The sequence below is a fragment of the Protomyctophum bolini genome, assembly GCF_963924005.1.
Source record: "Protomyctophum bolini genome assembly, chromosome: 12".
NCBI lineage: Eukaryota > Metazoa > Chordata > Actinopteri > Myctophiformes > Myctophidae > Protomyctophum > Protomyctophum bolini.
In genome coordinates, this window is record NC_137873.1 from 43105923 (window position 1) to 43126717 (window position 20795).

At 43.4% G+C, this 20795-nt stretch overlaps 1 protein-coding gene across 1 annotated transcript in view; it reads right to left on the bottom strand.

The window, feature by feature from the left end:
- Nucleotides 1–2237: 2237 nt before the first annotated feature.
- Nucleotides 2238–20795, bottom strand: part of LOC308325367 (vasoactive intestinal polypeptide receptor 1-like) — a gene marked incomplete at both ends in the record, with an annotated part of 48505 nt that continues 29947 nt past the window's right edge. Inside the window, 8 exons of the mRNA XM_080777851.1 lie at nucleotides 2238–2336; nucleotides 9137–9307; nucleotides 9735–9776; nucleotides 11075–11204; nucleotides 12901–12995; nucleotides 13522–13591; nucleotides 13744–13804; nucleotides 14276–14429. Of these exons, the coding sequence (XP_080633977.1) occupies nucleotides 2238–2336; nucleotides 9137–9307; nucleotides 9735–9776; nucleotides 11075–11204; nucleotides 12901–12995; nucleotides 13522–13591; nucleotides 13744–13804; nucleotides 14276–14429 (822 nt within the window). The remainder of the gene's footprint in view (nucleotides 2337–9136; nucleotides 9308–9734; nucleotides 9777–11074; nucleotides 11205–12900; nucleotides 12996–13521; nucleotides 13592–13743; nucleotides 13805–14275; nucleotides 14430–20795) is intronic.

Genomic DNA, 20795 nt, shown 5'->3' on the forward strand with positions numbered 1-20795 from the left:
TGTGGACATTATTTCCTACCCTATAGGACTGTCTATATAGACTAATATCCTATGGACTCCTACCCAGTCTATTCTGAAGTATTTGTTTGGCAAAACATAATAATAATTGCCTATAGATTTCAAAAGTCATGCTCCTCACAAAATGAACCACTTTCCCTAAACTTCATAGCAGTGCCAAAAAAAAACGAAGAAAAAAAAAACCACTTCAATAATAGAATAGTAATATTACGACCTGTGTCATTGTAAATATATAACGTTTAATACATTTGCAGCAGTGCAGGGTACAACTACAGAAATATAAACCAAAAGAACATGAAACGACAAACAATAATTTCGGGTTTGTTCTTCAGTGCTGAGGAGCATTTATAGCTACAGTACGGCCTTTACATTCCCAGGGCTCTCTCTCCCCTTTAAAGAGATGGACAGACGTGCGTTTAAAGAGATAGACAGACGTGCGTTTAAAGAGATAGACAGACGTGCGTTTAAAGAGATGGACAGACGTGCGTTTAAAGAGATAGACAGACGTGCTTTTAATCCATAACAACATGAGCAGGGGGTCCTCGCCACACTGGCATGTTGTGGTGGAGACATTTTTGTCAGAATTCTATTTTTGCCACAGACATACAAAATGAGAGGGCAATAATAACACTGGAAACACATAAAGAGCTAGCCCTGAATGACCATAACAGGTCTGTAACTCAGAGAGTGTACAAATGGAACCAAATGGACCATAAGGTTGGTTTGGTTACATTTGTACGCTCGAAAGTTAAGGCAAAATAAAACATTTGAGAACCACTAGTACTAGTTGGACTCCTAATATGCCATAGTTTCATAGTAAAGCAGTGTCATACATTATTCTGAAGAAAACTTGGAGACTTGGCACTTGGTAATCGGGTCTTATTATCAAAATAAGAACATTATAATGTGTAAAACATTTGTCCGTGTACTACAGAAACGTTGATGGGCCCCCGACAGGAATAGCTCGTACATGCGTTTGTACAAGAAATGGCCCCACGTGAATCATACCCCACCTGTCCGGTCTGTCCGAGCTGTGCACACACACACATATACACCTAGATCAGTTGGTTCTCAACCTGTGTGCATGTCGGGGGTCCCCAGGTGATTTTGAGGGGGGGTCCCCATGCAGATGACAGTGAAGTTACAATTTAAGGACCTTTATGACCTTTTTAATACATGGAAAAAAGAAATAAAATTAAAACAAATACTATCAATGCATCAAAAGTAATCGACAAACTATAGCCTACTAGAAAACTTTGTCAAGCATTGGAAATTTGGTTCCATTTGTACACTCTCAGAGTTAAACTAACATTGATTTTACAATATAAATATAAATTGGGGTCCTAGAGATTAAAAATAAATCCGTTAAATGGGGGTCCTTGTGTAGTGAAAATGGTTGAGAACCCGTTATACAAATCTTCTCTTATGGGGGTCCCTGGAATATCTTTTCAAATGGGGGTCCGCAGGTTAATAAAATGTCGATTTAGGGGTCCTTGACATGAAAATGTTTGAGAACCACTGCCCTAGATAACCCTGCACCCTCTGTTTCCTCTGTGAGTCTCAGCCAGGCCCGCTGCCTGGTTCTGTTTCCTCTGTGAGTCTCAGCCAGGCCCGCAGCCTGGTTCTGTTTCCTCTGTGAGTCTCAGCCAGGCCCGCTGCCTGGTTCTGTTTCCTCTCTGAGTCTCAGCCAGGCCCGCTGCCTGGTTCTGTTTCCTCTCTGAGTCTCAGCCAGGCCCGCTGCCTGGTTCTGTTTCCTCTGTGAGTCTCAGCCAGGCCCACTGCCTGGTTCTGTTTCCTCTCTGAGTCTCAGCCAGGCCCGCTGACTGGTTCTGTTTCCTCTGTGAGTCTCAGCCAGGCCCGCTGACTGGTTCTGTTTCCTCTGTGAGTCTCAGCCAGGCCCGGCCCGCTGCCTGGTTCTGTTTCCTCTGTGAGTCTCAGCCAGGCCCGCGGCCTGGTTCTGTTTCCTCTGTGAGTCTCAGCCAGGCCCGCTGCCTGGTTCTGTTTCCTCTGTGAGTCTCAGCCAGGCCCACTGCCTGGTTCTGTTTCCTCTGTGAGTCTCAGCCAGGCCCGCTGCCTGGTTCTGTTTCCTCTGTGAGTCTCAGCCAGGCCCACTGCCTGGTTCTGTTTCCTCTGTGAGTCAGAACCAGGCGCGCTGCCTGGTTCTGTTTCCTCTGAGTCTCAGCCAGGCGCGCTGCCTGGTTCTGTTTCCTCTCTGAGTCTCAGCCAGGCCCGCTGGCTGGTTCTGTTTCCTCTGTGAGTCTCAGCCAGGCCCGCGGCCTGGTTCTGTTTCCTCTGTGAGTCTCAGCCAGGCCCGCTGCCTGGTTGTAACACCCACATTGTCTCACATTCACATTCCAAAGTGCCTGGTCAATAGTAGTCGGTCACAGTAGAATATCACGTAGATTCATGGCGACAATAAAGAGGCAGTTTGAGCATTCTTCTGCAAAGAATGAGCTACTTTTTCCCTTTTCTGCAAAGCATGCTTGAATAGAGTAATTATGTACAATTATTATTAAAAAAAAATTTATAATATATAATATATGTTTCCTCAATTTGGCCTAATGTACAGGTATTCTGTAGCGAAAGTATTCTAATAATGGAGAGATTGTGCTCATTTATGCTTTATTAGAAATGTTCTTTTCTTTCACACTTTCTTTCTCTTTAGACATGTTGTGTCTCACTCTCACATACACCCAATATAACCAATTCCTACGAGATGTATTCATAAAAGAAAAAACAAGCTAAACCAATTTGATTTGGCAAATTAAGCGTGGAGCTGAACACAAAACACATCAACGAAACAAAGAAATAAAATAGAAACACAAACATTGCATGTTGTACAATTCACACTAAATGCTTTAATGTAATAGCTCTCGACAATCGTGGGGTGTCACCTAACTTCTCCTTGTACCATTTCTACTTTTCCTTTTTATGAAAGAATGTGTGCGAACTGTACAGATTACAGAAGAGGGAAAACAGACAGACAGAATAGATGTATTTATTTATCCATGATGATGATATTTATCTCTTCTTTTTAATTTCATGTCCATTCATGTAAACAAAGAATGTATTACGGTGTCTTTCATGTGCCGAAAAGATGGTGATGCTCTTGAGCCAATTAGGATGTATCGTAATTTATCATCCATTCATAAGACTCATTTTGTACCCATGTGCTTGTGTGTGTGTGTGTGTGTGTGTGTGTGTGTGTGTGTGTGTGTGTGTGTGTGTGTGTGTGTGTGTGTGTGTGTGTGTGTGTGTGTGTGTGTGTGTGTGTGTGTGTGTGTGTGTGTGTGTGTATATATATATATATCGATAATTCTGTGACAGATGGGCGACTTTATTATCAATTGACTTCACTTTGAGTTTGAGTTCCACAAATGTAGGTGACAGTCGGCAAAGTGGCACAATTCCACCTCTGTTTCTGTTGGGAAACAGAATTTCTATGTTTCTGTTGGGAAACAGAAACATAGAGTTACTACAACCCCTACAAGTACTGTAGTGTGGAGAATAATTTATGTTGTCATTCTCACCTTGCTGAGATGAGGCATAATAACTACGCAAGATAGTATACGTACCACCAAACAAGACAATTCAGTCTCTCTGCAGACATGGCAAGAAAAAGAAAAGAGCCCATCTGTGTATTTCTAAGTTGGGACGACAACGCTCACCTTGCAGTTACTTCTCAAGGCAACATAATGGTGTTAACAACAAGACACACTATAGTGAATGTCACTGTTCTTAACCGTTTTAATCCGGTTTAATTTCGGCCAAAAGCAGTCGTTTCTGGTTTCATTTCGGGGGCCGCGGAAGTTCAAAGATGGAGTGTTTCAATTTGCCAACGGCCTGTAGAAACCAATGGGCCTCCCTTCGCCCATATATTTTTTTACAGTCTATGGTCACACCCAACCGAGCACACATAATGTCTCAAAAAGTTTTAGTAGTGTAGTAGAAGAAAGGCGAAGAAAGAGCATGCGACATTTTAGTGCTCGGAATTCGAATAGGCAGCAGATGTTAGTGTAGTTGCGAGGATAAGGGAAGCATATGTGAGTGGAGGGTTACATACTGTAGTGGCCACCGAATAATTTGATTACCACAAAAACAGAGAAATGTTCAGATGCCACAACCCACAACACTTGGTGAGAATCTGCACCTCTTGTGCCCTGGCTTCAGATAACCATGTACAGTACATTGTTTAGGAAATATCCCACGCATCTCATACACAATGAAGAATAGATTGGCCTCCATACTGGCGTGAGCCATTGCTTAAAAAGAAATGGTGCTGTGTTCCTGCACGTGATGACATGATGAGGGAAAAAAAAAGAAAACCCTAGTCGCTGCTGCTGCTTGTTACTGTAATGTGTTCTATCACCAGCCGTCACTCTGGGTCCATTACTAAGTGGCTCAGATGGAAAACGACCATGTCTCAAAGCTGTTACTGTCTGTGAAAATAACATTAGGAGCTCCCTCCTCGGGCGTGTGCGTGAGCGTGCGTGCGTCGCCTCTGTTCGCCACAAGGTGGCAGCTAATTGTTAGATTTGTTTTGTTCTTATAGCTGTGTGAGTGGTGAAAATGAAAGTCCTGAGGTGAGGTGATACAGGGAGATAAGGGAGCCGTTTTGACTGATGTAGATTTGGGCGTCGTGACTCTCATGTCGTGCCACTCGTTGCTGTCTTGGGGGGATGGGGAGTTGAAGAGTTAGATTTGCATCGTCCAACAGTTTCATTTTCTTTTACTTTTCCCCCCCGGTATATCGATTTATTGTCAACAAGGTTAAGTTATTTAGGTCAGAATATTTGCATTCTGACCTGAAAAGAACGCAGGCTTATTTTTGTGTTACTGATAGTGATAAGGGACAACAAACATTCATATCGTTTGGTAAAAAAAAACATTTTTTCCCCCTAAATGATACACACATACAATGATTATAATTTTTTGACATGTTGAGATGTTTTGCTTAAATGTAAGCATATATCTTTAGTTTTCTCCTGGTTGTTACATGGATATTTATTTCTTTGGCTACTTTGGCCTGTTCAGTCTGTGGTGTGTGTGTGTGTGTATTACTATGAGTGTTCAGTGTGGATGAATTCCATTGACCTCCATGGAATTCTGAATGTACCATTGTTGCTCAGCTGCTCTTAATCTTCGCCTGCTATCGGTTGCCATTGTGTACAAATGATGTCTATTCTTGTACATGTTTGTGTGTGCGCGTGCGATGTGAGTGTGTGTGAGTGTGTGTGTGTGTGTGTCTATATACTGTACATATGATCTTGATATATTATATGATGAAGACCTGTAATATTTGTGACTGTGATTTTGTAATATATTCCTTTTTGTGTACTTTGTGTGTGACAAACTATATGTATACATAATATGCGCGTGCGTGTGTGCGTGCGTGTGCGTGTGTGCGTGCGTGTGCGTGTGTGTGTGTGTGTGTGTGTGTCAAAGAGCGAGAATCTAAGTGCATGTGTGTATGAAAACATGTGATGAGGATATAAAAGATAATGTCCAATATGTGCAATTATTGTGCATAACCAACGACCAAGACTGTAAGTTGATGATATACAGTGTGTCATGTAACCAACGACCAAGACTGTAAGATGATGATATACAGTGTGTCATGTGTAAGATGATGATATACAGTGTGTCATGACTGTAAGATGATGATATACAGTGTGTCATGTGTCACATGTGTTCTGGTGTCCCGAAAAAATCATGTCCAAAATGATCATGTTGTAAAAGCTGACTGCAAAATAAATCTTCGTCTGTGGTGAATAATTACCTTCTGGAGACTACGGTTTCTTTTCACCCGGCCAGGCATTGCAATAATGGTCAGTTTGGCATTCTGATGTTTCTGAAGATAAGATTATCCTTTTATTGACCGTTTGCAGACTGCGGCCATGTTGCCAGAGTTTGGAAGCACTCGTTCTCAGTAAAGCAAAACGTCCTGCTGCCTCCTGCATTGCATGTGCAAATTCAAAACAGGTGGTACGCATGCAGGGCAGTTGAGTGATATCTAACGAGCACTTCCAAACTGCAACACTTAGAAAAGAAAAAAAAACCTGCCAGGACAGAAAGTAACGCAAGCTTTTCGTACAGCTGTTGAATGTTGGTGAGTTTGACTTTATGTAATACAATCAGATAGGACTGTTTGGATGAAGGGGCTGTCTATGGGAAGTTGCACCTTGTTAGCACCTTGCCATTAACTTTTATGGTAAGATGGCCGTGGTCTGCATTATGGTCCATTGATCCCTGGGAGAGAAATGAGCAGCAACAAGTAACCAGTATAAGTGAAGTGACACGAGTAAGCAGAGATGTTTTAAGTGCATGTATTTCTTTTTAACATTTTTGTATTTTTTCTTCTATTGGCGAATAGTGACAAAGCCCTGGCCTGAACCGGAAGTTTACACTGTTTTGAGTTACATATTATTATTATTATGCCTCACGCAGTTATGTTTTTGAGCCAGGTTTACTGCATATACTGTAGCGCAGACGTGTGAGAACCCGCTCGTCTCTCTGTTCCTTTGCTGGTGTCGCGTACAGTAGAGGAGAATTATGATCGGGTTGTCAGAACCAGCAGGAGTCCAATGACAGACGACGAGAAAAAACCCAATGAATATTTATAAAATACAGCACTTCAAAAGTTCAAAGACTTCTCCCTCGCAGGCAAGCTTCAGGATACAGTAGTAGCTTCACGAAATATATGACATTCGGTGATGAGATGACATGCCAATTGTGCTGTATGGAAGATTGAGCACTGTGTGTGTGTGTGTGTGTGTGTGTGTCTCAGACAAGTCCCTCGGGGTCTCGCCTCTCTGGTTCTCAGTGATAAGTAGTGCTTAAGTAGGCTACAAACTTTACTGGAGCATTTTTTTCTTTTTAAATTTACTTCTACTCCACTACTACTCTACTTTTGGTACTTTAAGCTAACACTTTTACGCAAGTAAACTTTGAATACTGGACCTTTACTGAATTACTTTCTGGAGACTATAAGGTTTCTTGCATTGCAATAATAGTCAGTTTGGCATTCTGATGTGGGGGAGTGGTTTCTGAAGGGGAAGTCCTTTATTGATCCCGGGAGAGAAATGAGCAGCAACACGTATACCAGTATAAGTGACCACTGACCAGTGTTGGGCAGTAACTAGTTACTAGTAATGTATTACTGTAATAGTATTACTTTTCCCAGTAACGAGTAGTGTAGTAGTAGTCAGTGGGTTTTCGGAGGGTATGTCCGACCAATCCACGCCCACTTTCTCTTCTTCACATCCTGGCTGATGGAGTTTTGGTTGGTTTTCTCCCAACAGGCTGGCATTTGAGATTTCATCGGGCCACCTGATGTTCAGAATGCGCCTCAGGCATCTGTTGACAAATGTCTGTTGGTGGTAGTATTTGTCACTCTCCATGTCTCTGATCTATAGAGGAGAACTGACTTGACGTTGGTGTTAAATATTCCCGCCCCCCTGTCAAAAACAGCTGAAATCCCTAAAACGAAACAAAGCAGCAAATGAAAAAAAAAGTAACACTCATCTTTTACTTTCTCTAATAACTTAAAACATGAACCTTGGTTGAAAAAAACTAAAGTTGTCCTTTAAGTATACTAAGTAATATTTAGTATTTACTGCATTGCAGTATTGATACTCAAGTATGAGTACCACCACTGGATAACGCAGATACGACACACAGTCTGTAAATAAATCCAGTTTGCACCAGCTGTGACCGTTGAAAAGCATACCATGAGCTGGTGTTTAATGGACATGAAAGTCTTCCCCCTGGCTTCTTCATGTCAGCTCCTGCACAAATGAGCAGCCCGTGTGAGCAGGCTTGCAACACCGGTGTATTACACTACAGTATATCATGATGGTTGATGACCTATCAGAAGCAGTATATCATATGTTAGACCAGAACCAAACTAATGAGTCTTTCACTTCACTCTCGATCTGTCATTAAAATAAACCTTGGGGTGGATGGAACTGAACACCAGCTCAAGCATTGGTGAATTCATGCTGCACAATTCTCTGCAGTGTCAACATTTATTTTTATTTTTCAACGACCACCATTTTCTCCAACCTTTCTGGCTTGTAGAGCCAGAAAAATCTTTTTATTTAAGTTTTTCCAATAACAGAGATCTCAGGGCAGGCAGATTATGAAAAGGCTATGTTGTTGAGCAACACATGCCCCTCCAAGACAAAAGAAAAATAAATAAAAACATTTTCTCCCCTTCAAGTCCCAATTTCAAAAGTAATTCCCACGTCCCCCGCCTCTCTACGGGTACTCCATCTCTGCTATACCCCAATGGACCGATTCCGTAACGGGTCTCATGGTCGCAGCCTACGTATTTCCTGTAGGCGGAGACGACACATCTGGTTTCCCCGCACCAAGCTTCTACTACAGTGAATGGAAAAGTGACTGATGTTAGTCTGCCTCAAACGTTACTCTTTTACCTGCTTTTTACTAACACTAACATTACAAAGATGCTCCAGAACATCGGGATATGGCTGCTCCAACAGTAGTGGCAACATAAAAAAAACAAAAAAACGGAATGTCAAAATATCTACCGCGGTGGGCGGTGGCTGAGACCAGAGCCATTGAGTATAATGGTTGAGACAAAGCAGTGAAAGGTCCTGAAAGATGCATAACGTCAGTCTTACCCAAAACCCAATCTTTCTGTTTCATAAGCATTATACGTAGGCTGCGACAAATTGAGAATCGGTCCATATTTACCCCCACAGTAAGTCATTGGGAGGGTGAAGATAGCCTCGGGTCTCCTCCCATACCCGGGGCTTAAGCCACCATCTTCTTTTCACCCGACAATGAAGGGGGGGGGGAGGCGTGGTTGGCGGGGTTGTGACGCATGTGGAGGTATACAGGCTACCCCACCCAGTTTGAAAGTAAACTTTGACAACAACACTGCATGGCCTCCGACCTGAAACTAATGTGTGTTGTGGTTTTTCTTTTCTTTTCTGGAACAGAGAAGAGCCGTTTCAGATCGAGAGGACTCACGACGGTAAGAAAAAAAATGTCAGTTCTGACCAACCACGACGATGATGTTTTTGTTGTGGTCACTCTACCTGGACCCTCCTCACAGAGGGGTGGGTGCGTGGGTGCACTGGGTGGGTGTTACTATAGGCTCTGGAGTCACACAGTCAGTGGTGAGGTTGCTGGTGGAGGGGGGTCTCCGGGACCCCCCGCGGTCCAGCATGGTGACCTGGGTGAGGGAGACGCGTTGCTTGCCTCGGGTCAGGTGGCTCTGTGAGTAACACCTCCACAGCCACCGCCGTAGCTCTGTTTGGACCTGTGTGTGTGTGCATATACATACAATACATACACAAAACAAGTTATGGATATGTCACTTTAAAACTATGTTTTTGGTCATTTTATTGTCTTCTCGGGCTTATGTGAACACCGCAGAAGTTTTGAAGTTGCTCGATTCAATAGTTAGATATTTTTTATATTCATTTTAGCTGCCCCGTAGACAGGGGACACACAAAGCCAGTGTTTGGAGTCATTGGAGCTGTGTGCACCGCTCAGAAATGCATCACGAAATGCATCATGAAGACAGACGTCTGTGACTCTGGATATAACATATTGACACTTAATGTATTATAATAAATGCGTATGTGTAATGTATTGTACATTATGCTCTCGCATTGACATCTCTCGCATCATAAAGACTGCAGGGGGTTATTATTAATTATGAAAATGATATGCGTAGCACTGACCTCTCCATTCATGAAACAGTACAGGAACGCAACCACAAAGCCCTGCAACACAGAAGGTTGAGCTGGTGAGCTGGCGGTTTTTAAATCGGCAGTGCCCATTCACGATAGCAATAACACCTACAGTGTACAATCAGCAGTACCCATTCACCATAGCAATAACACCTACAGTGTAGGTCCTACACTGTACAATCAGCAGTACCCATTCACGATAGCAATATAGATGGAGCTCGAAACACGATACCCGGGAAAAACTCGATAACAAGCTTATTGAGTACCCGGTATCAATATGCTTTTGGCTTATCAAGCCTGTTATTATCGAGCATATAGCGGTCCATTACGTCATGTTTAATGCTTTTGTCATCATTTAATTTTTGATTGACTCACAGTCACTCACAACTGCAGATACTGGTTCTGTACAGAATTTATTGTCGTCTCTCGTCTTTCCACAAAATAATAGAAAATGCTCGAAGACCCCGGCTCGATAAGACCCCGGCTCGATAAGACCCCGGCTCGATAAGACACCGGCTCGATAAGCCTGATCGATAAGGTGCTCTTTATCAATAAAAGTTAACGAGCTCCATCCATAGAATAACAGCTATACAAACAGCAGTACGATAGCAACAGGCTATAACACCTACAGTATACAAACAGCAGTACCCATTCATTCATGGTAGCAGACAGTAACTTCTATACACAGCATCGTATGATGATCCTCAGTGTTCATTTTTTACGCTAGGCCAGTGCCCGGTCTTGCGTGCCGCCTTTCCCCTTATATTATCCCCAAACGACTTTTACTACCATTTACTATTTTGAAAAACATTTTGAAATGGTTCAACTATAGCTGATCTACAGTACATGCACACGTTATGAGATCGTCTATTGGTAGATCGGTTTTTCAAAATAGTAAAACAAAATCACACCCATGTGAACTGAGTGTTGCAACTCCCCCCCCCCCCCCCTCTCTCTCTCTCTCTCTCTCTCTCATTAGCAGGCAACAGTGCAGCACTCTCTCTCTCTCTCTCTCTCTCTCTCTCTGTTTCTGGCACAACAGTGCCCCTACTGGTACTGATAGTCATACTCGTGCTCATAGTCACATAGGTGTGTTAACGTCACATAGCTAGGTCGGACACGGACATTGCTGTTCCTTGGTGTGGTTGCACCACTCAAATAATGGCATAAGGGGTAAGGTGGTGCGCAAGACAGGGCCCTTATATGAGACCTTACAACGTGGACATAACGTAATGCTGTGGGTTTGCCTGTGTAAATACAGATAGGGTGTATAGTTTTCCATCCATTGTGCCCACCGACTCCATGTCCCCGGGTCGGTACCGGTACGGTACCTGAAAGGAGCCGAGGCCCAACTCAATGGACAGTCTGGCAGCCACGCCAGTGTTCTCTGGCAGGAAGGCAAACACAGTGTAGTGCATCCCAAACAGCGGGATGAGGAACAGCGTGGATTTAGCCAGCCTCCTGGGGGGCAGGAGATAAGGGATTCCACAGAATGGGGTTTTGGGAGAATGGGAGAGAGAGAGAGGAGGTGGGGGGGGGGGGGGGTGGGGGGGTACAGTATAGGTAGATACAAAGGTAGAAATAAGAAAGGAACAGAAGGGCAAAGAGAAGACAAAAGATTAAAATATTGTGAATGTTGAACGAAAGGTAAGTTATCTTTTAATGTTTCAGCATGCCGGCTATAATATCGTCTGCAACCGTCGTCATGCAGTGGACTGTAAACTTAAAGTAACTAAATGTGGAATGGAATGTAGATCTGCTATTTTCAAAAGAAAACTTGGGAAATGGGACATTCTGCATAGTGATTACTTTAGCTTTTGGTATACTTTTAAGTACATTTTGATGCCAATACTTTTGCACTTTTACCCCAAGTACATTTTGAATTCCGGACTTTTACTTGCAACGGAGTATTTCTCTATTGCAGTATACTTTCACTTAACCCATTCTGAACGGGAATCCATTTTGGTGTTAGCTATTGAAAAATAGCAGATCTACAAGCTCGTAGCGCGCCACCGAGTGGCGCGCTACGAGCTTGTAGGTCTGCTATTTTTGAAAAATCGAAGAACGACTGACATTTTTTTTAATCTGATCTCAGGTCAGAATGGGTTAATCAGACCAGTGTGTGTCCAGTGGAAACCTCGTATGAATCTGATCTCGGGTCAGAATGGGTTAAGTAAAACATGTTTTCCACCACTGCCTTCGTGACTCCAGTCCACCAGGCTGTCACACTGAAAGGAACATCTATAAATACACACGATATTGATGATACGTGACTCGCTGAGACACTATTTGTATAAAGCTAAGCCTGGCAAATGTTAACTTTCTTTCGTGACACATTCAGAGTCAACTCGCCGACACACGGTGAAGATATTTATAGCCTGTATACTTGAAGTCAAGATATAGTTTCATGCATCTTCCTCGGCAAGTGTTTGAAATACATATTTCATTTGAAATATAAGTTTTTTTTATTGTAAATACATTGTAAATGTATTTTATTTTCTCCTCTCAGAGGCGTATCTACAATAAGGCGAGGACAGGCCTGTCCAAATCCATTTTCTGCCTGGCCAAAGTCCATACACAATAGACAAAAACAAGACAGTGTCACAGTGGACAGCGGATTGGCACTCATTCTAATGCAAATGCTTGACTTTCAGCCTTTGTATCCTAATGTCTGGCAGGTATATTTCTTTGAAAACCTTTAAAGGCTCATACATATTCTGGATTTACGGTGGTGGGGTGACCACCGAACTACAACATGACGTCACTGAGCCGCGGTGAAGAGCCCCAGCCCTTCTCTCTGTTTTTACTCACCACTGCTCAACGTTATTTCAGCTCCGGTGGTCAGCTCACCACCGGAGCGGTGGTCACCTCACCACCTAAAATCCAGACTATGAATAGGCCTAATTTAGTGCTACTGATTGTGCACGGGGTCCGGGGAGACGACAATTAACACATCTTGCCCGCCCAAAATGTAATTCTTTCCTGCCCCAAAATGTCATTCCTGGAAACGCCACTGGCTCCTCTGTATCAGTATCACGTCAACATGCTGTGTTCTCATGAGCTCAGTGAGAACAGCTCAGCTCTTTCGTTGCACTTCTCACATACAGTATATACAGTAAGCCTATAGTCCTATATTATTGTATCATGCACTGCTTACATGAAGTGTCCAGTGTCGTTACTTCCCCCCATGGCCGGGGAGTTGAGTTTCTGGACGAGAATCCGGATAACATTGACGAAGATGACAATATTGACCTGGCAAGGACACACACACACACACACACACACACACACACACACACACACACACACACACACACACACACACAAACACACACACACACACACACAGTCACACACACACACACACACACACACACACACACACAGTCACACACACACACACACACACACACACACACACACACACAGTCACACACACACACACACACACACAGTCACACACACACACACACACACACACACACACACACACACACACACACACACACACACAGTCACACACACACACACACACACACACACACACACACACACACACACACATGACATCGCACACACAAAACCGTCTAATCTCCTCCGACAGTAATTCTCACCCTGACAAAGCAAACATTTGAATATTAAAGTCCATGGCATAAATACATCCTAATTAGAAAATGATGCAAGCTAGAAGCTGTTCTCAGAGGCTGTTATCTTACCAGCAATGAGGCTGTTATCTTACCAGCAATGAGGCTGTTATCGGTCCTTTGATAATGCTTACCAGCAACGAGGCTGTTATCGGTCCTTTGATGATCCACCAATAGCCCACATTGTCCGTGTCATCCCAGCAACTGCAATTAAAATCAGCCACCCAAGAATCCAGATTCTGGTTGTGAACGTTTGGCATTTTTTGGGGGAAAAGTGTTGTAATGCATTGTGAGCTTTCGGCAAATATATCGAGGGGGGGGGGGGGGGGGGGGGTAGAAAGTAGAAAGTAACATACCCTCTGTTATCAAAGAAGTATCTGGCCAGCACCCATATTATAAGAACTGTTGATGGCAGCCCTGGAATGTAAAATCACAAGTTAAGGTTATTTGTACATGCGGTAATAAGGACGTTTTTCTTAACTATTTTTGGGCCATATATTGCCCCCTATCCATTATCGCATCTCTTGTACTGACCATGATACTGACCATGACACTACTGACATGATACTGACCATGACACTACTGACATGCTACTGACATGATACTGACCGTGATACTGACCATGACACTACTGACATGCTACTTACATGATACTGACCATGACACTACTGACATGCTACTGACATGATACTGACCATGACGCTACTGACATGATACTGACCGTGATACTGACCATGACGGTGAAACGATACTGAACATGTTTATGATGTTACTGACATCATCAGTATCATGTCAGCCTTAATATTCAATTATGTAGATTTTCAGCAAGCAACTGCATTGGATTACATCATGGTTAAAAGTACCCCGTCTGTCGCCCTAATAACTCACCCCATCCAATTAGGATGTACCACCAGAAGTACTTCTTCTGAGAGACAAAGGTGAGGGCCAGCAGGGTCTGCAGGTACATACCCTCCACCAGCAACCAGAAATAATTAGCCAGAATGCTGAACTGGAAGAAAGCGACCGCCAACTTGCACGACACCTGGATGACGACAAAGCAAAAGCAAAGCAAAGAGAGGAAAAGGAAAGTCTAAAGGATTAGGTTCAGACAGAAGAAGCATCAGACACGGGGGTTGGTTGGTATTCTGTAAATACTTTAACAGTATGTGTCATTATTATCTTGTGGTTTGGTCAAAGGCGAGGCCTGCTGTCTGCTCCACAGACACATCATTAAGTTAGCCTTTGCGTGGCCCAACTCACTGGTCAGACGCAAATCTGCCGGTGCAAAATAACAAAAAATTAATTGCCGTCGGCGGACGCAGTGTGGTATGGCCAAGCCAGACTTATCATTACGTGCCTTTACGTGCATATATTATTATGACTGCATTCTTTGTGCCTACTTTCTTATCTATGGCCCACACTGTGACTGCCACACATCAAAGACATTTCTGTCTATTAACACAGCATTGCAGGGGGGAGACTTTTCATCTGTTATGCATGCATGTGGCATTACTTTACTTTTTGGATTTTAGGTCATTATCTTGTGCCCAATGCTGTTGGGTTTAGATGGAAATTATTGATCTAAGCATGAAAAGAAAAAAAAGTCCCTCTCTCAATGGAAGTACAGCAGACTAACAAGTAGACAATGTTGAGGCAGAGTTTCAGCTCTGGCATCCAGGGAGTGTGTGTGTGTGTGCAGAGACTGTGTCTGCGATCAAGGCAACGGTGGCAGAGATTAGCTGTCCACAGATGGACACACACACGGACGGACGTGTGTGTGTGTCCATAGTCCAGAGGAACTAGATAAAGTGGCCCTCGGGGCACAGGTCTCCACCAGGGCAGGTCAGGTTGTAGTGGTACTGTACAGTATGCCTGTTTGTTGTCTCCACCAGGCCGAAGGCATGGGGAGAGAGTATGTTTTGCACTCCATCCGTGTGTGTGTGTGTGGGTCCGTCCGTCCGTCTGTGAACAGCTAATCTCTGGTTAATCCGGTCGATGCCAAATTTTGCACACACACACTAGCTGGATGAAGAACCTCTGCCCCAAATTGTCCAGAACAGTCTGTTATAGCGCCACCAGGAGGCAGACTTTTCAAAAAACACATTTGTTGATTATAGCCTAATATACTTTCTTATGTTCTGTGTTTGGTTTCCTAATTTGCGTTCAATTAGTTTCATCGTTGGTGTTTTTTGTTTGTTAGGCCTTCCACTGTAAATACTGCTGCATGGGGGGGGGGGGGGGGGTATTCCTGGATCACTTTGGGGGGGGGGATGGATGGGGGGGGGATGGTATTCCTGGATCACTTTGCCTGGCGGCCTTTTGGCCGCTCGGAAAACAACTTTACATTTCCCCACGTTCTTCATCCCAGCTTTTGGACGCTGATGCTTCAGGGCCTCTGACTGTCCAACATTCAAAAACAAATTGAAGGCTTTGAATACATATGCATATATTTCAGGTTTTACAAAGACTTATATCGGTTTGAAATGAATAATTTAAAAATGGTAGAATAAAAGGACACTGTGATTTGCGGGTGTCTAAAATGAGGTAAAATACTTACCACCTAGCAGCATTGATTTCTAACTGTTCATAATTATGTTTAGTTTAGTTTTAACTTTTGCATAGTACTCATGTACATATTTGTACCGTATGTCATTAAATATTCGGATGAATTGAAAATGGAGGACCACAACGTAAACAAGCCCTTTGTACTTTTCTGGGTATCTCAATCCTCGTAGCAGACTTTGTATTGAACTGTGCTTTCCTCCAACTTCTACAAACTGAAACTGTTAATACAGTTTTTTTTCAATCAATCAATCAAACCGCAAATGCCACATGGATTGCCATGTGCATGATTTCTTCCACCATTTATGTAAATGTGTCACATTGGCAATTGTGTTAATTGTCTATGTATTAGTCGTGTTAATTGTGTTAATTATATTAGCCTACTTACGCTACTGTATGTGTTAATAGTCGATAACCCTAACCCTGTGTTCATTATGTTTGCTTGTGTTGCACTGGCCCTTTAAGAGAAGTGCTTAAAAAGGGTGGCCAGGTTTGAGGCCTGCTGTTTGTCCAGAAGCCTGATTTGAGTGTTTGTTTGGGAGCTATGGAGGCATGAGGGAGGTGTACAGTGGAACTATGGAGGCATGAGGGAGGTGTACAGTGGAACTATGGAGGCATGAGGGAGGTGTACAGTGGAACTATGGAGGCATGAGGGAGGTGTCCAGTGGAACTATGGAGGCATGAGGGAGGTGTACAGAACTATGGAGGCATGAGGGAGGTGTACAGTGGAACTATGGAGGCATGAGGGAGGTGTACAGTGGAACTATGGAGGCATGAGGGAGGTGTATACAGTGGAACTATGGAGGCATGAGGGAGGTGCACAGCGGAACTATGGAGGCATGAGGGAGGTGTCCAGTGGAACTATGGAGGCATGAGGGAGGTGTACAGTGGAACTATGGAGGCATGAGGGAGGTGTACAGTGGAACTATGGAGGCATGAGGGAGGTGTACAGTGGAACTATGGAGGCATGCGGAACCTATAAGCCTAGTACCTGGTAAGAAAACCTCAAACTAATGTTGATGCTTTGATAATTGATTTTGATCATATGGGGTTATATTTTAATTAGTGACATTTTGTATTGTATTTACAAACTTTTGACAGGTGTGATGTTTTGTGAGCTAGGGGGGAGCTGGGCTGGGGCGCTGCTGGAGTGAGTGAAGGGTATATGGGGGCAATGTTTTTAACTCATTCTGACCTGAGATCAGATTCATACGAGGTTTCCACTGGACACACACTGGTCTGATTAACCCATTCTGACCTGAGATCAGATTCTAAAAATGTCAGTCGTTCTTCGATTTTTCAAAAAATAGCAGACCTACAAGCTCGTAGTGGCGCGCTATGAGCTTGTAGATCTGCTATTTTTCAATAGCTAAAAGCACAACATGATGCTAACACGAAAATGGGTTCCCGTTCAGAATGGGTTAATTTAATATATACAGTGTGTAATGTATAGGTTCAAATCAATCTGACTCACTTGTCACTGAATTCCCATGTTTGCTGTCTCTACTGAATAATGTCTAAGAGAAAGCAGAAATGTCATCAAAAGCACCACAGGTGGTATATAGGGGAAATTGGGTCTGTTGTTGCTCAAGGGCCTTGAGCAATTCATGTCCTTTGCATTTTGTTTTATTTAAAAGAAACTCAACAAAGAAATGTATTTGTATTTTTGTCCTAATATTTTTTATTTCTAATACATTTGTCTTAATATTAATTGACATTGATAATATAACTTACTATAAGTATTCATTCTAATTTAAGCTTTAGTCTTTGTGTGGATGTGTGTGTGCACATGCATTGAGCCTGTCAGAAATAGCAAAAAAACAAGTGTTTTTTCTAACACGTTTTAGTGGTAGATCTTGGCTTACAATTGGGAATAAAATGGGCTCTTGGGCTTGAAAAGGTTGGTTACCACTGCTCAAGGCCATATCAAGTATATGAAATGTACGAAACTGATGCTGAGCAAAAATCTACAAAAAGATTGGCATTTTATGAAAGGGAAAGTTGACGTGCAGAGAAGGCATACTTTTGTTTTTGCAGAGCTTAATTATGCAGGAACAACTGGGTTCTATAAATCCAATAAAATGTCTTGGCAACAGTTTAACAGATTAAGACGAGCATGAGGCCTTCTAAAATAAAAAAAATGTATTTGTCCTTTATAGCTTGCGGATCCCAAAACGAATCAAAACTCTTGAAGATGTTCAGAAATGGCACATAATACTGTAAAAGGCTCACAGTGCGGCACTGACCACTGTTCAGAAGAGCTCTAGGAGCGTTAAGGCCAGGACAAGCAGGATGAAAAACATTTCTCAGAGCACATTAATCCCCTCCCCCGGGGAGGGAGTTTGGGGTTTGATGCCCAGTCATTCCGGTCATACCCAGTAATGCCCGCCTGCCTGCTTGGCACTCCATTGTCAATATACTAGCATCAAGGGGATGTAGTCAGTGGTTACCGACCTTTTCAAGCCCAAGAGCCCATTTTATTCCCAATTGTAAGCCATGATCTATACCACAAACATTTGTTTTTTTGCGATTTCTGACAGGCTCAATGCATGTGCACACATCCAGAGACTATAGTTTAAGAATAAATATATAAAATTATATAATTAATGCCTAAATATTAAGACGAATGTATTAGAAATATAGATATTATTATTATCTTATTTGTTTTTTTTTTAAATAAAACAAAACGCAAAGGACATGAAATGAATTGCTTATAATATAGCACAATATTTAGTTTCTCAGTTCGATGAATATTCACATTCACACAGATGTTCAAATGACAAATTATGCATACATTTGAACAGTTATGGTGACAATAATCTCAGGGTCAGCCCACCTTTTAATGAGACTGCTGTGACTGCACATTATCTGCGAGCGTTTTGATTATCTGGTTCATAGTCGGTGATTGCCAGTCTGAGGCTAATTAAGATGTCATTAATCCATTCTGTGCGGGAACACATTTTGGTGTTAGCACTATGTTATGCTTTAGCTATTGAAAAATAGCAGATCTACAAGCTCGTAGCGCGCCACCGAGTGGCGCGCTACGAGCTTGTAGGTCTGCTATTTTTGAAAAGTCGAAGAGCGACTGACATTTTTAGAATCTGATCACAGGTCAGAATGGGTTAATCAGACCAGTGTGTGTCCAGTGGAAACCTTGTATGAATCTGATCTCAGGTCAGAATGGGTTAAGATGCGAGTCAGTCATACGAGTTCTAAACTTATAGTTGATTAAGTATTCACATTTTGATGAAGTGTTTGAATACGTTTGTATCAATGCTTTAAATTCCTCCTTGTTTTTATGGTTGGAAAACAAGCAGAATGTCTGCCGTGACATTCAGCAATTCTTTAACCGTGTCCCCGTCCGAGCCAAAACATGGCCAAGTCGGGAAGGACGCATGCTCCCATTCATGGTGGAAATGATTATTGATGATTATGATTTATTTTCTTCCATAGTGGAAGTAGAGTAGTCACTGCTTGCCTGTGTAGGTACAGTATTGAGTGAGAGGCTGTGTGTTTTTATACTGTTCTGTTCTGATATGCATGACTATTATTATGCATCACAACATGGGGGTTACCAGAGATAGCGGTCAGACAATAGAACAAAACGAACTCCGTAGTTGATGATGGCCCAACACATGTCTGGGGCCGTCGCTGCTGAGCTATTCTAAATACACCTTCTGTGTGTTGGTAGTGATGGACTGGCTGCTTGTCAGTGTTGGTATAGTGATGGACTGGCTGCTTGTCAGTGTTGGTAGGGATGGACTGGCTGCTTGTCAGTGTTGGTAGTGATGGACTGGCTGCTTGTCAGTGTTGGTATAGTGATGGACTGGCTGCCTGTCAGTGTTGGTATAGTGATGGACTGGCTGCTTGTCAGTGTTGGTATAGTGATGGACTGGCTGCCTGTCAGTGTTGGTAGGGATGGACTGGCTGCCTGTCAGTGTTGGTATAGTGATGGACTGGCTGCTTGTCAGTGTTGGTATAGTGATGGACTGGCTGCTTGTCAGTGTTGGTATAGTGATGGACTGGCTGCCTGTCAGTGTTGGTAGGGATGGACTGGCTGCCTGTCAGTGTTGGTATGGATGGACTGGCTGCCTGTCAGTGTTGGTAGGGATGGACTGGCTGCCTGTCAGTGTTGGTAGGGATGGACTGGCTGCCTGTCAGTGTTGGTAGGGATGGACTGGCTGCTTGTCAGTGTTGGTATAGTGATGGACTGGCTGCCTGTCAGTGTTGGTAGGGATGGACTGGCTGCCTGTCAGTGTTGGTATAGTGATGGACTGGCTGCCTGTCAGTGTTGGTATAGTGATGGACTGGCTGCCTGTCAGTGTTGGTAGGGATGGACTGACTGCCTGTCAGTGTTGGTAGGGATGGACTGGCTGCCTGTCAGTGTTGGTAGGGATGAACTGGCTGCCTGTCAGTGTTGGTAGGGATGGACTGGCTGCCTGTCAGTGTTGGTAGGGATGGACTGGCTGCCTGTCAGTGTTGGTAGGGATGGACTGGCTGCCTGTCAGTGTTGGTATAGTGATGGACTGGCTGCCTGTCAGTGTTGGTATAGTGATGGACTGGCTGCCTGTCAGTGTTGGTATAGTGATGGACTCATGGCTGCCTGTCAGTGTTGGTAGGGATGGACTGGCTGCCTGTCAGTGTTGGTAGTGATGGACTGGCTGCCTGTCAGTGTTGGTAGTGATGGACTGGCTGCCTGTCAGTGTTGGTAGTGATGGACTGACTGCCTGTCAGTGTTTGGTAGTGATGGACTGGCTGCCTGTCAGTGTTGGTAGTGATGGACTGGCTGCCTGTCAGTGTTGGTATAGTGATGGACTGGCTGCCTGTCAGTGTTGGTATAGTGATG